The following is a 15,429-nucleotide window of genomic DNA, read 5'->3' as shown; positions in this document are numbered from 1 at the left end:
TCACTTTGTCATTCCAACCTTATTATGTGACTGCTGAGAGTCATGGAGCTATATTTAGATGTCTATATAGTAAAGGACAGGCAGCACCTAAACACAGCACACACACACACTCACACAGAGACACACTTTTCCCTTTGCTCTGTTGTCAGAGCAGTGAATGATGTCATCGTGGTATGCTGGCAGCGCTATGCTGAACACTGGCTGTATGAAGAAAACAGCATGGGCTGCTGCAGCACACTATTCTGATTTACACTGCTGCAATGTAACACGGAGCGAACACAGAGGAGACGTGGTCACCAGAGTATTCAGTCATCAATGGATTCATAAGCAATATTTAGAAAGTAAGAATTCAGCTTTAGATGGCTGCAGCTACAGCTTAGCAGTCAAACAAAGCAGTGAATGAATGAGAGAATACTAACACATGAATACGCAGATGAATAAAGGGATAAATGAATGCACTGATAAGACTGTGAAGAAAGAGAGAATAAAAAAGTTAGAGTTAACCAGAGTGACTACATGAATTGAGATACACAAAAAGAAAGAAACAACAGTATGAATCCATCTGATATAGATTAGTAAAAGTAAAAAAAAAAAATAATAATAATAAAAATGTTTATACACCTTTAAACATGAGCCACTGAGACAAAGAGCTCAGCCTGTGTTCCCTTTGTGTCACAGCTACTGGGATCAATACACAGCATCATACTGACACCTAGTGCATTTTACACCACACTAACCGCCATCTGATGACTTCTGTTAAATGCTACTCATATTACTGAACACCAGGGGCTTCATTTATAAAACTCTGCAGAGAATCTGCAGTAAATGTTTGTGTATGTACAAATGAGGAAATGTACGTTCGCCAAAAAATGTTCTGATTCATAATACCATGTGTACGCCTGCCAGTATGCAATTTCCATTTATAAATTCCAAAATCAACTTGGCACATGGACCAGCCTCGTATCCTGCCCTCTACACGCCTACATTCAACCATAAATGGTCAATGCAAAGCACCTCATTAATGCTGATGCATGGACATGAGCCGGCTGATCAGAGGTTCTTTACAGTAAATCATGGCACTAACAGAGAGAAAACACATAGGCTGTTGCTTGCTGGGCAGTGGGGTCACAAACTAAGAAAAAGCAATGAGTGGGAGCATGTTGCTGCTGCTGTTATTGCAGTGAGTTCATCAAACAGGACACTACCCAGGTTCTCAGAGCAAAGAATGTAGATTATTTTCTCACTATTTTTAACCCTGATTTTATGAACTTGTCAATTTTGTTTCATTTAAATTTGGCTGGGTGGTAGTGAAACATAATAACAATAATAATAATAATAATAACACATTTATCAACATAAAGTCATCATCAGTGCAAGTCTCGATATGTGTGTCACCATTACATTAGACAGGTGTGTACAAACATGTAGGTGTACATAGGAATTGGGCAATTTCAGAATTATTGCTAAAAAAGATATATTTAATATTTGTGTTAAAAATGGGAGTTGCCTTATGTAGTTCATCCTGTCTGTCTTTAATTGGGGAACACCACCTAAATTAAGAATTACAGCATATTATTATTACCATGGCCCAGGAAAGTTCAATCAGCATTTGTGAACATGATAAACCAGAAAGAGAAGTCTCAAACTTGTGATGTCATAGGGTAGAACCTGTGGAGCTGCTCCACAGACAATAAATGGGAGAATAAATTAGAAGTTTTGTGAAGCTCAGTGAATGTATTTATCACCAAACTGGCTGGACTTTGTCAGCGGCTTTTCTTCAATAAAGACAGGTCTAATAACACAGCAGTGAGGACAGTGAAAGCAGAAACAGCCACAGTGAGATGTTAGATGAAGAGCTACAGATAACAGGCTCTTACTGCACCTCTACAAACAGCTCACCTCCAACAGGTAAACTTCTTTTACCTGCCGTGCTGTGGATGCAACCAAAATATGTGGGGACTTTAGCTGTGGATCAGCACTCTGCTTTTAAATCTCATCACTCAAGACAAGCTGTCATCAGTTAAAGACTCACATTCAAGTGGGTAGTCCTGTTGTAATGGAAATGTGAATCCCTGTTGCACTGGGCTGACGGCCCAAACCAAACCAACCAAGCCAAGGTAACCTAGAACTGTATAACCAATAGTGGCCAAATGTTGGAAAAACAATGTCATGAGGCCCAAAAAGACTTTTTCCCATAGACTTACAGTGTGATAGAGACAAATGTAAATCAGAGGATACACTTTTTTGAGTGATACAGTAATGACTTGTTTCACTGTCAGGATTTGATCCATTTGGTCTGATAACGTTTCAAAGGTCTAGAAGAGCCTCATAATGAAATCATTTTGTTCCCATTCAAGTTAGCAGAGAGCTAAATCAGAAGTTAGCTGCTCGGCCAGTGGAAGTCTGTAGCATGTTTGCTCTATTGGCCCAATCATGCAGGAGATTTAGGTAATTTTATACCCAGGAAGCTGAACTTGTTTGGCTTCTTGCATCACTGAGCAACTTTCATAGGAATGACTGAATCTAGTTATTTTTATACATCTATGTTTCAAGGCCGTAAGCAGGGCCAGAACCCAGGGCAAGAAGAGTCCATAAAACCCACCCTGCTCATAAGGTGCTGGATATAAATCCACAGTACTAACTTAAAATGACTCAGACCAGCATAGCAACACTGTGTATCAACTTAGTTGTCTCCTCTGGATTTTGGCAGCTGGACAGTCAGAGGACACTGTTAGTGACCACAACAAACTTTTTTTTTTTTTCCCGAAAGCTCATTCTCAATTTTGGAAACAGTAGTTTGTCAAAATAATCCTGACTCAAGGTCCACGTACCAACTTTTTCTGGGCTTTCAACCACATGTCATAGCCATCATCATCAGCAAAGTAAGTTTGCTCAGTTGTCAGTTATTGTCAGCCTGGTGAAAAACAATGACACGAGCCATGGCCCAGTGGTTAATGACTTTCTTGACTGGTGCAGTAAATCTTTCCTTGAGATGAACATTTCCAAAACAAAAGACATGATCATTGACTTTCGTAAAAACAGGGCTTCAAATCAAGAGGCCGCAGTTTTAAAAGGTCAGATAGTGAAGTGTGTCAACACATACAAATATGTTGGAACTGTCATCGACAACAAACTGAACTTTGAGGCAAACTGCAAAGCTGTGTACAAAAAGGACGCCAGCGCCTGTTTTTTCTGAGAAAACTGTCCACTTTTAACATTGACAGGACCATGCTGACCTTGTTTTATCGTGCTTTTATTGAATCAGTCTTATCTTTCTGTCTTGTTTCATGGTTTGGAAACGTGTCCTTAAAAAACAAAAACTGTTTAAACCAAATCGTGAAATGGTCTAGCAAGCTGATTGGAGAGTCTCAGCTTCACCCAGAATCCCTGTATGCTAAACAGCTACAGAGGATAGCTAACTCTATTGTAAGAGATGACTCCCACCCTCTTAATGGTGAGTTTCAGCTGCTCCCATCAGGTCGGAGGTTCACGGTACCTGCTTGTAAATCCAGACGCTACAAAAACAGCTTTGTACCAGCAGCCATCAGTGCTATTAACAAGTGAGAGAAACTGTAACATAACTTATGTATTTATTTCTTGTACTGTTTCTTTTATCTTGTTTTTATGAATGGCACAACTTTATCATTTGGCTTGGTTCGACGCATTCTTAGGCCTTTTTATCTACTGATGTCCTAACTTATTTTGCTTTTTATCTTGGGGCTGTCCTCTTTGTTCTTTCAGCCTAAGCACTGCCGTCACTTTGTCTTGTCTTGTGGTGTTCTGTGTGTTCACAATACGAGATGACTCACTCACTGTAAACCGAATTTACCCAAGGGTACAATAAATATTCTGAAGTCTGAAGAAGTCTGAAGTCATGGAGATAACTCAGTTGTCATCACATGACTCAAATGTGAAAGTGATTCATTTTGATTGGCAATCATTTCAATAAAAGAAAAACAAATCCTTGTGGTCCTTTCAGGTAAAGTTGCCCTTCCCTGTGGACCAGATCACCAACCTGCCACGCAATGACTTCCAGATCCTCATCAAGATGCACAAGCTGACCTCAGAGCAGCTGGAATTCATCCATGACATCCGCCGGCGCAGCAAAAACCGCATCGCCGCCCAGCGCTGTCGCAAGAGGAAGCTGGACTGCATCCAGAACCTGGAGTGCGAGATCCGCAAACTGGTATGATCAGAAAACAAACACACAAAGAGCACACTCACACATCATTCAAAACAATAGCATCCTGCTAGTAATAGAGGAGTGCTTTTCAGTGATGGAGCACACCCTCTGGTGGCCATAGTGGTGGACTGTAGCTCCTTACTCACATTGTTAAGCAGCAAGTGATTCCCCATCATGTCCAAGCAAAATGTTAAAAATGAGGAAGTTCTGCTGTTGAGCTTTTGTTTGTTTATATTAATTGATCATTCCAGTTTATTATAAGATATAACTTAATTTATCCTGCGGGAAACTCTTGTGCAGTAGTTGCAGTACAGAGTGGGAAAGGGTGCTGATAAAAACACAATCTAAACAAGTTTTGAGGGATCAGTGTCACACTAATTCTGCCTTTGCTTGTGACAGACAAGAGTCATCTAGGTCACTTTGAACAAATGATTGATGCTGTAGTTTTCCTGGTGAAAGCAGTCTCACCTGACAAACTGAGCGTATTGCTGTCATGCTGACCTGATGATGCCGTGTCTTATAAATTCAGGTGTGCGAGAAAGAGAAGCTGCTGAGCGAGCGCAACCAGCTGAAGGTTTGTATGTCGGAGCTGTGGCAGAACCTGTCTTTCCTCTCCCAGCAAGTGTGCAGGGAGGTGCAGGGCACTCAGCCGCCTTCCATCTCCGCCAGCATCGACCTCACATCTAACCCACCGTCGCCTTCTTCTGACGAGGGCTCGTCACAGCCCAGGTCGCCCGTGTCACAACAGAGCGATACTGCGTGTCTGTCTGATGTGGGTCCCAGTCAGGGGCAAGTGGAGGATAGGCAGCCTGGGGTGGAGGTGTCAGGTCTGGGGCAGGAGAACCCTGAGTGTCCGCTGGTGCTGGGATCCACTGAGGAAGTATGTAGCCCCACTGTAACAGTGGATTTCTGTCAGGAAATGACTGAGAAATGTACAACAGAGGAACAGAAGAGACAGAACTGTACTTAGAGTCTGGTGGCAAACACTTTGGTCTGTGACACACTCCTACTTGTCTATACCTTGATATTTGAAGTATTTTTGTTCTTTTTTTGTAATGGATGACACAGGCGTTGTCTTATCAGCAATATTGTTCAACAGGTATTTTTGGACTGGTGATAAACAGAAGCACTGGCAGCTTTCTCTCTCTCTCTTTCTTTCTGTCTCTGTCTCATCCTGACTTCTTCTTCCTGTCAGCTTCCCTCCCTCTCTCGTGCATCATGGGAGGTTCAACTCAGGAATTCCTCAGAATGTTCACTTATGTCCCTGTTAACATGTACATGCACTTTACTTTACAGTCCTGTCAAATCTGGATAATTACTTCTCTACGTACAACTGATTTGTAGTCAATAGAATTAATCATTTAATAATATGAATAATTTTAATAAGTCATATTTGACCTCTGAGTCAGCGTCTGTCACTTCTACTTCACTGAAGCATTGGTTCATTGCTTTTAGTAACATATGCTTATTGTCTTTCTCTCTGAGAGTGAGATGTTCAGACAGTCCAAAAAAGAACAGAGCTGCAGCCTAGCTTAGCATAAAGCCTGGCTCTGTCCAAAGTAAAAAAAAAACCTGCCAGTCAACAACTCTAATGTCGGGTTCAGACTACACAACATCACTAATCTGACATCACTATGTAAGATTAGGTGATCGTGGAGTCATAAAATCTTGCCGTGACTCAGCTGACAGACATGACAGTCTCCACGTTGGTCCATGACCAATCATCCGGGGTCGTCATTCATGACGTGCGTGATGCCATCGGATTATTCTTGACCTATTTTCATCCCTATTACTATTATTATTTCAATCACTGTGACTGTTATTGTAGTGATGTAACAAGTGTCACCAGATGGCAGGAGCTTCATTTGAAGCTCATGAAAATGACGCAAGTCACTGAATCCTCCCCAACAAGTTCCTGCAAATGTTTCACAATAAAAGCCTTTTCAGGAAATGAAGGGATGTTCTTAAACCAAGTTATAAGGGGCTTTTAATTTGAAACAGATACGGGAAGTGTTGAGTTTGAAATGACGGCATGATGCATTAACTTTATCAAGGCAAACGGGAGCAGATAAAAAGTAAAAATATAAAATACAGAGGGAATAATTAATAACGACCCGTTTATAATGTAGACTGTTTGAAATGAAGCTGGGAGCCATTATGAAGAAAGAACACTGTTTGCTAGCTTGACACTAATGGCAGTACTCAGGGGGTTGACAAAGTGTCTCTGCTGTTTCACACCATCATTTCCCCCTTTTACCCTGTGTGGTAACATCCCTAGAGGAAGTATCAAAAACCCTGGGGTGTTGTTGTCATACAGTTGTCCACGACAGCTGTGTTCCTATTGTCCAAAGTGACGGCTGTGACGAGAGAAGTCATACAAGACAGGAAGAAAATCATACATGCTATACTCTCTGTCAGGACGTCATGAGGTGTCCCAGACGTGGTGTCAGTTGTCGTCTACTATGACACACTACACGGGATAAAACACTCATGCTCATGATCCGAGTCGACACCGTACGACACCACGTCGGGCTATAATCAGGCTGATACCGTGTAGTCTGAACCCAGCTCAAGGCAGAGTTGCACCCAGCGTTTCTGGACTTAGCACGAGCTACTTGACACAGTTGATCCAGGTTTTGGTCTCAAACCTGGCAGCCTCACTGTGACAATAATGTTCCACCGGTGACATATCAACAGAACTGAAAGAGATTAAATAAGTGATCAGGCATGAATCCAAGACGATTAAAGCCACTGCTAGCTTTGCAGGCAGTTCTCTAATTTAAAGGTTCAGAAGGTAACTTTTATAAAACCTTTTTGTCACACTTACTGAAACTGTCACTATATCCTGACAGTAGTAATGAGACAGATAATCTATGAAGACCCTCCTAGTGGTGCTAATGGCATTTGCAAGGAGAGACAGTGCCTAAACAAAAACAACCTCTCAGAGCCAGTAGGGAGTCCAGGTTCTGAGTCTGGAATCCTTTCTCCACCTTGGAAAAGTTTTTCTGATGTTTACTCGTTTTATCTACAACTCTCTTTTTTTGTAGTTTGCTTTTAATTGTTTACTGTTTTCTTGTCTTTGTCATGTACAGTTTTGCCACTGGCTCTGATTAATTGTTTTTGTTCAGGCATGGTGGATCCTTGCCATTAGCAGCACTACGAGCCACAGAAAAATCTGTCTCATGTACCACTGTCAGGATATAGTGACAGTTTCAGTAAGTATGAGAAAAAATACATTGTTTTCCATGTTTGTAGCAGTCTGTTGACAAGTGAAACCAGAGCCATCATTTTAAGTTGTATAAATATTAATATTGGATTGGATTTAAAGCAGATGTAGGCATAACTTTGCAGCTTTTCAGCCTCAGATCTGTCAACACATCTGTAGTTCTTTTCACCAAGAGAGAGACATCTTCGATACCTCTGACAAGAAATTACAACCAGGAGACTAACCCTCAGATGTTTCCCTCTGATGCCTGTAATTATGATCTGAACAGTATGATGTGAACACGGCACAAGGTTTCAGGAAGCTGTGCACTGTCACTGCACCGTTGTTTGCTGACTAAAGCCACAAACTGTCTTTTTACATTTCTGTTTGTGTTCACATTAAACAGAGGAGATCCAGCTCTGTACTTCACACACAGACATGAGACTGATATAAACTTTCTCACCTAACCCTAAGAAGGAGAGCAAATAAGCATATTTGGGGAAATGTTGAACTAATCCTTTGAATTCTTCAGTACATGGTACAACATCAAACAGCTTACCTTTCGTCATATGACTTCATATTTTTAATGATCTCGTAATTGTTGAGTGACACAGGACTTTAAAGTAAAATGTTACCAAAGGTGTGTATTTGTAAAATTTTACATTCGATGAAAAGGTCAAATGAACTCTCATTATGCAAAGTTTCTTTTGTCAAACTTCACTTGTACTTTTTCTTGTACTCAGATGGACGTTTCTACACAATTCTCTTTTGCCTTTTTTCACATCTGCGCTAAGAGACAGAACTACATGACAAAGTTGAAGCACTGCCCAGCACCTCCAAGAGGTGACACCTGGCATTGGATATGAGCAGATGCATTGTGACGTTGGCACTCAAAGCCCAAGCCAGTCACTGGGTGTCTAAATAGATTTAAGGACCATACTGGTGTCTATTTATGTTTCTGCTGACCATTTTCCAAAGCATGCTGCAGTGTTTCTCAGTGATTTCATTTATCTTTGCTTAGTCAACATGTTGTGTCCCACAAACATTTTGTGGGAACAATTTAATTTCTTGTGCTTGCAAGTGTGGGAACAAGTTACTATCTTTTAATAACAGGAGAACAATATCTTGTGTGCACATGTAATCATCTTGTGGGAACAAGTGTGGGAACAATTATTATCTTGTGCAAACAAGTCGATTATGTTGTTGGGAACAATATCTTTATCCAGTGGGAACAATTTATTATCTTGTGGGATCAAGTGTGGGAAAAAGTTATTATCTTGTGGGGACAATTTATATATTGTGAGAACAAGTTATTATCAAGCGCAAACAAGTTAATTATCTTGTGGGCACAAGTGTGGAAACAATTATTATCTTGTGCAAACAAGTTTATATCTTGTGGGAACATTTTTTATCTAGTGGGAACAATTAACTATCTTTTAGGAACAAGTGTAGGAAATAGTTATTATTTTGTTTGTGCAAGTTAATTATCTTGTGGGGAGAAGTTACATATTGTGAGAACAAGTTATTATCCTGTACAAACAAGTTCATTATCTTGTGGGAACAATTTATTATCTTGTGCGAACAAGTGTGGGAACAATTGATTATCTTGTATGAACAAGTTGTTATCTAGTGTGCACACGATATATTTATAACTTGTTCCCACAAGATAATTAACATGTGTGCACAAAATATATAAACTATCACTCTTCAGGACTTTAGGGGTCCATACTACAACATTATTTCCTTGTTCACTCTTAAAAATCCTATAAATGAGGTACTGTGTTTTAGAACATTATCTTCATTTCCTCTCTAGGAAACTTTCTCTGAAACTATATTTTTACCTGAATGATAAAGGAATTAAAATGATAAAGGACCTGCTAAATAAATGGTCATCTGAAATTGTTCTGAAAGGTTGACTTGAGTGTCCTGCACATCAGGTCACTCAACTAAAAGAAAGCCAATGAATGAAATGACAGACATAAAGCAACAGATATAATGTTCACTGTGATGGTTTCCTCAGCAGCCTCCTACTTAATTTGTATATCATGTGTTATTATAGAGAGAAATGAATGGAAACCAGTATCTGTCTGGAAAGTGGAGAAAACATGCTAAAAAAAAAAAAACTTACTCTGTGATGCTTTGGAAAATGGATGGTAGTTATATAATGAACCACGTTAAATCGGCTGAAATCTAAAGACACTGGTGTGGTCATCTAAACAACAGCTTAAACAAATCTTAAGTGCTCTTTTTGACCCATTTATTTATTGTCTTAAAAGTAGTAAGAATTTAGTGTTTGTACTTATGGTAATTATGTATTTAGCTGCACTGTTCTTGTATTGTACATAAGACGAATAGCCCTACTTAAAGTATTTGGTACAGTATGTCGGTGTAAAACACCTACATTTTCAAATCCACACATCATATGTGAATTTGTTTAAACACTAAGCAAAAAATGATCAATTTCTACTTAGGAATCAGCATCCCTAATAGCGTATGGTATGAGGTTCAAAGCTCCAAACAAACACGCTGGCACATTATTGATTTAGGGAGATGCCAAATTCATCTGCTGTTGAAAAGTCGATGGCGGGGCACGTGGCAGGGGTGAGTGCTGCTGCCGTCTGCTGTGTTGCTGCCCGACACTCTGCTGCTGCGCTGTCAGCTTCACAACAGAGCACAGCCGTGGCATTTTAGCACTGGGTGTGTTTTTTGGCTTCTTTTGTCCATCAGGGTCAGAGTGAAATCACTTTTAGCACAGGAAGGTCACACTAGATTTTGAAATTCAATCAATATCTCATTGCACTTGCTTTTTTTTGTTTTGTTTTTTAGAAATTGGTTAAATAAGCCTTCAAATAAAGGGCTGCTGTTTCTTTGTGTGAGTTTGTGAATGTCAAACTCCTAGTTTTAAAAATAAGTGGAACATTTGAATTCTAAATCAAAACCATTTGGATCAGTGTTTAATGGCAGCTCAGCCATGTTAGCTTTAACAGACTAGAATGAGCTCAGATTAAACACTACAGACAAATCTGCTGTTATCACGGTTAGCCAATGATAATCTCAGTAGAATGTGCTAAATGCTCAGAGTACACTGAAGAACACTGCTCAGCTGACTTTACAGACTTTAATTCCTCAATGTGAACTTGTTAATTTATTTATTTGGACTGTTGTTGTTGGGGGTTGGGGTCGGGTGTAGAGGAAGTTGCATAGATGTAAAATGTAGGTTGCTACCCTTTCTTAGAGTTGATTTGTTAACGGTTGTATTTTTTTTATTGTTGTCAGTTTCATGAAAAATAAGTCTTCATTTACAAGTCACACATGTACTTAAGTTTAATATTTCGATTTAAAGGGGTGTGAGTATGTTTACAGTTTTGTGTATGAGCTTTTTATTTTGTAAAGATAGAATTATGACCTGAGAATTAAGTTTAATAGGAAATCTCTTTTTTATTTACCTAAGTTAAAAGTGTTGATGAATTTGTGAGATAAATAAGCATCTGACAAGTGCAGCTATAATATCTTGCCTTAGAGGTTACAGCGGCCAAACTATCTAGTAAGGGAACAAAGGATTTTATCCAAGGGAAACTAGTCTGTAGATTCAAAAAACTGCATTGCAACAGTGTCAAAAAACGTGGATGCAGCCCTTTCTGACCCTTCTTTGTTTCACTATTCATAGAGAAGTCCAAGACATAAATGTTAGGTTAATTGTTGACTCTAAATTGCCTGTAGGTGTGTGTATGTAAGTATGAATGGTAGTCTGTCTTTATGTCTCAGCCCTATGATTGTCTGGTGACCTGACTGGTGTCCTACAGCTCAGTCACCAGAAGAAAATGCTGGCACTGTTTCTGTAAACCACAAATATATTTCATTGCTAGGTTTTGTACAAATCATATTAACGTTTCTAATAGAGCTGACTTTGTCATCTTGAGGTGGAGGGGATGGTGGATGGCGGTACACCTAGACAAGACACCTGCCAAGCCTCAGACCACTGTCGGAAACCAACAGACAACACATCTGCTTGTTTTTTGTTCATTGCTTTTTTCCAGCGTCTTTTCAGGCCCCAGGGTGGGTTTTTTTCACAACCCATAGCTATTTTTACAGCCGGGTTAGTGCCTCAAAAAGACACTGTTTCTTTACAGACACATTTCTGTGTTCTTGCTGGGATAGTGGGACAAAAAGTGGTTGTATTTTTACCGAGAAATCCCCGCTTTCCAATGGGGATGGTGCCCCTAAAGCTGGGTGTTTTGAGCCACAACATGGTCTTTCCCCAACCATAACCAAGTAGTTTTTGTGCCTAAACATAACTTCACATTTACCACAACATTGTTGAAATGTAAAGTTGCAATGCATGTGTTAGATAATAATGTATTCATGTAACAAATCTGTGGTTTGCAGAAATGTTCAATGCCAGCATTTTTTCTGGTGACTAGGTTGCCCTCAGTGACCCTGTGAAGGATAAGCAGGTATAGCTAATGGATGGATGGATGGATGGATGGATGGATGGATGGATGTTTATAAAGCTCTCTTTTATGACGGATAGTGAAATCAGCCATGTACATCTCCCCCTCTATAAATATGGAGACCCAAATTGTTCAGTATAGATAAACAGACAAAATAATATAAGTAACCCTATCAGTAAATACAGACATCATTTATATTATTACCATGAAACTGTAAAACAGTGACTCACATTTTTAAAACATTACTTGAAAACTGCTGGATTTAAAACATGTAATAAATGATTATTGTGAAAAGAAATAACATTTCATAATAACCATAGTAGTTTTAGAAAGCCTTTGGCTCATTTTACAATTTCATGGCGACATTATATATTTGTGTGTATTTATTCACATGATTATTTGTTAAATAACATCTTGCTTATTCATTTAATATTGACCACTGTGGGTCTTCATATGCTCTTGTAGGTGTCAGCAAGGAATTCACCACACTAGAGGACCAACTGTTGAAAGATAAAAATGTACTTGATGTAATTAGTCAGTTGCTGTTTCTGTATTTGAGCTAAAGTAAATTGGAGGAGGGGTTAGGGTTGACTTGGGTAAACATCAAAATGAGGCATCAAATCATTTTGTTGAGTTTAAAATCATACTCTGTACAACACTTTGCAAAAAAATGTCAAGACTAATGAAAAATTGATATCAAAACATGCAAAATGTTTTTTGCACCAAATAAATGATTCTGTGCCTCATTTTGACTTTTTAAGTTAACCAGTGTTAAAATGCTGTAAATGTATAAACAAACAGTGGTGTTACATTAATTGAAGGCTGCACTTAGGAGATGTGAAAAAATCTAATGTTTCAAGTTGGTTATTCTGCATTTTGCAGAAGTCCAACCCTGAGGAGGTGGAACATGGACACTGAACAATATTCCTCATAAATGGAACACGACATTACTGACATGACAACTTCTTCATGAATTCATGTCAGACCTCAACTGACATCAAATGTATCAGTGTCTATCAGTATTATTTCATTAGTCAGCATGGGGCATCTGCAACACCAGTGCTAAATAATAATTCAATTTAAAGGAGCTATTTTTTCCAGGATCTTCTTTTTTCCCTTGTTTTAGCCCATGACTGTAAATTCCTCATTCTGCTATTACAGCCAACCACAAAATACACTCCTGATCTCTCAGTTAGGTTCTGATGGTTTCACTTCATTTCAGTACGGTACAAAAAGGAACCTGTGGGGACTTGAAACTGGCCTGAGCTCTGTAATCCATCATAGACCTTTTTATTGTGCGATAATGCAGCGCAGAGGTTTAAGAACAATCTGCACCTGCAAGTCACCACACAGCACAGAAACCTTTGGCAACAGTAAAAGCTGACATGATGTTCACTGTGACAGATCAGCTAACACAAGCAAGTTTCAACTATCTGCAACTGTACTGAAAGAAATGAAAAGCAACATGAAAAAAAGACAAAAACCCTGCAGACTGTTGGACCACTGTGATACATGATTGAGAACCACTAGTTTACACAGTGTGCTGAAATATTAATGGGATAGTTTGGATTTTTTTGAAGAGGGGTGTATGAGGTAGTTGTCCATAGTCAGGTTATTATCTACAGTAAATATGTGCTAGTGTGCCCATTGTTTGAGGAGATGTCTATATGAGTGTCTAAATGGTAGCTTAACAATGTGCTGCTGTGGATGAGGGTCAGCAGCAAAATGTATTTTCACCACCTAAAAAAAGTAAAAAAGTCCCACCTAAAAAATCATTACAGTATAAGTGTATGCTATATGGAGAGTATTTTCACCGCTTTACCTTTCTGTCAGACATTCCGTTCCAGCACAAAAGCATTAACGGCTTCAGTTCCACATCTAAGCTCTCTTCAAAGCCGAAAGACCAAAGTAAACGCACTATGTTGGTACAACACTGTGAACTGACATTTTTTAAACCTTCAACAACAAACACACGTAGTTACATTTTGCCAACAACAGCACATGGTTAGGTTTAGACTTCACAGTCCTAGGGAAAGCTAGTCTGAGTGGGCGGAAGTTTGCTGCAGAGATCAGCCTCTCATTGGACGGAACGAGCCACCCGCTGAAGTCCCGCCCTACCACCTCCGGTTGTGCAGCAGTTTTCAACACGTCCTTTACTAACTTTTGCGGTGTTTGATCTTGCGGGGATGTAGCCATTTTTCTGCCATGGTTCGCGTCCTGTAGGTGATGTTTTTGTGGACGTGTTACACCAAAACCTGTTTCCCCCCGGCAATATTTTTGCAAGCGCACCGTTGCTGTGGCACCACCCAGAACGATTGTGATTGGTCTTAAAGTGAGAGTCGGCGCAGCCAGACCTTACTTTTCTTGAGAAAGGTCTGGTGAGCGAGACTAAGGGGAAGCAAACACCGACCTCCTGGGTAAAAGTCGGTGGTTGTTGGAACCATCCACCACCCCTCCCACCTGCCCTACTTTCATTGTTGTCCCACAGTTTTGCCCCTGATGCTGCCGGGCACCGTTAAACAATAACGGCCACGTATCATGCCGATGTGAAAGCATGGCTTTTTATTTGTCAGTGTCTGATGTCGGAAGTCACTGACTGAGCACCGGCGTTCGACGACTTCGGAGTGAGACCGAGTTGAAAACACACACACAAAAAACTGTTCGAGGCAGCGGTAGACCAACAGCTCCTGTGATCAGCAGTGTTTTTCTCAGTGGAGTCTGGCTTTGAAGTGAGCAGTAAAACAGCTTCAGCTCCCCATCGGAAATCGCTCCTCAAAGGTAGAGCAGGGAAATACTCTCAGTGTAGTGTACTCTTACACTGATATTCATTGTTCATGCCCACTGACATCTACTGTTGGTTATACATTAAGAATGGATAAGTGCCTCATACAAGCCCACTTCAAAAAATCCAAACTATCCTTTTATAGTTAATTCAGAGCTGTTATGTTGCATAGGATGCTGAAGTGTCCATCATCTCTGAGCGCAGCTCTAATCTAGGATCCAGTGTTTAAGTGGTTAAAGCAGTGGGTTTACACAGAAGAGTCTGCCCTTGAGTATTTTGGAATCAAATGCTTTTTTTTAAATTACAATACATGGTGGCCTACTAAAGGAAGCACTTATTTATTCCAATCTGTTTACAGAATGCGTTCATTACTCGAGTCTCAGTTGAACAGACTCTAAGCACTTATCTACCTGGATAATTCAGCATACCTCTTCTTATGGGTAAGGACTGTATGATAGACATGTAGACAGTTTCTGTGGCGTTGTTTCTGACTTTTTACAGTGGTTACTTCATTGTATTTGTAGATTTTGGTGAGCCATTTTTTACATGTTCTTTTTTTTTTTTTGAGTACCTGATACATGACTGTTATATGCAGATCAAGCATTTGTGATTTCCTTTTTTATCTTTGAATGTTCAAATGACCTTTGTTTTGTTTTGATTCTTTTGTAAATATTGTGCAACATGTCATGTTTTGTTTATTTGATATGAAGAAAAGCATTTTGTCAAGGCATTTTTTCTTGAGAAATAAAACAAAAAGCATGAGAATTCTACAGTGTGCTGTTGGTGTGTGAATACTGATTCAGTATCT

The 15,429-nt window shown here is 39.6% G+C and overlaps 1 protein-coding gene across 1 annotated transcript in view; it reads left to right on the top strand.

The window, feature by feature from the left end:
- Nucleotides 1-15,377, top strand: part of LOC126400945 (transcription regulator protein BACH2-like) — an 84,975-nt gene extending 69,598 nt beyond the window's left edge. The window contains exons 4-5 of the mRNA XM_050061954.1: nucleotides 3,980-4,186; nucleotides 4,713-15,377. Coding sequence (XP_049917911.1) covers nucleotides 3,980-4,186; nucleotides 4,713-5,153 — 648 coding nt within the window. The 3' untranslated portion in view covers nucleotides 5,154-15,377. The remainder of the gene's footprint in view (nucleotides 1-3,979; nucleotides 4,187-4,712) is intronic.
- The last annotated feature ends 52 nt before the right edge of the window (nucleotides 15,378-15,429 follow it).

This window comes from Epinephelus moara, chromosome 14 (genome assembly GCF_006386435.1).
Source record: "Epinephelus moara isolate mb chromosome 14, YSFRI_EMoa_1.0, whole genome shotgun sequence".
Lineage (NCBI taxonomy): Eukaryota > Metazoa > Chordata > Actinopteri > Perciformes > Serranidae > Epinephelus > Epinephelus moara.
This window is presented reverse-complemented; position numbering and strand designations above follow the sequence as displayed.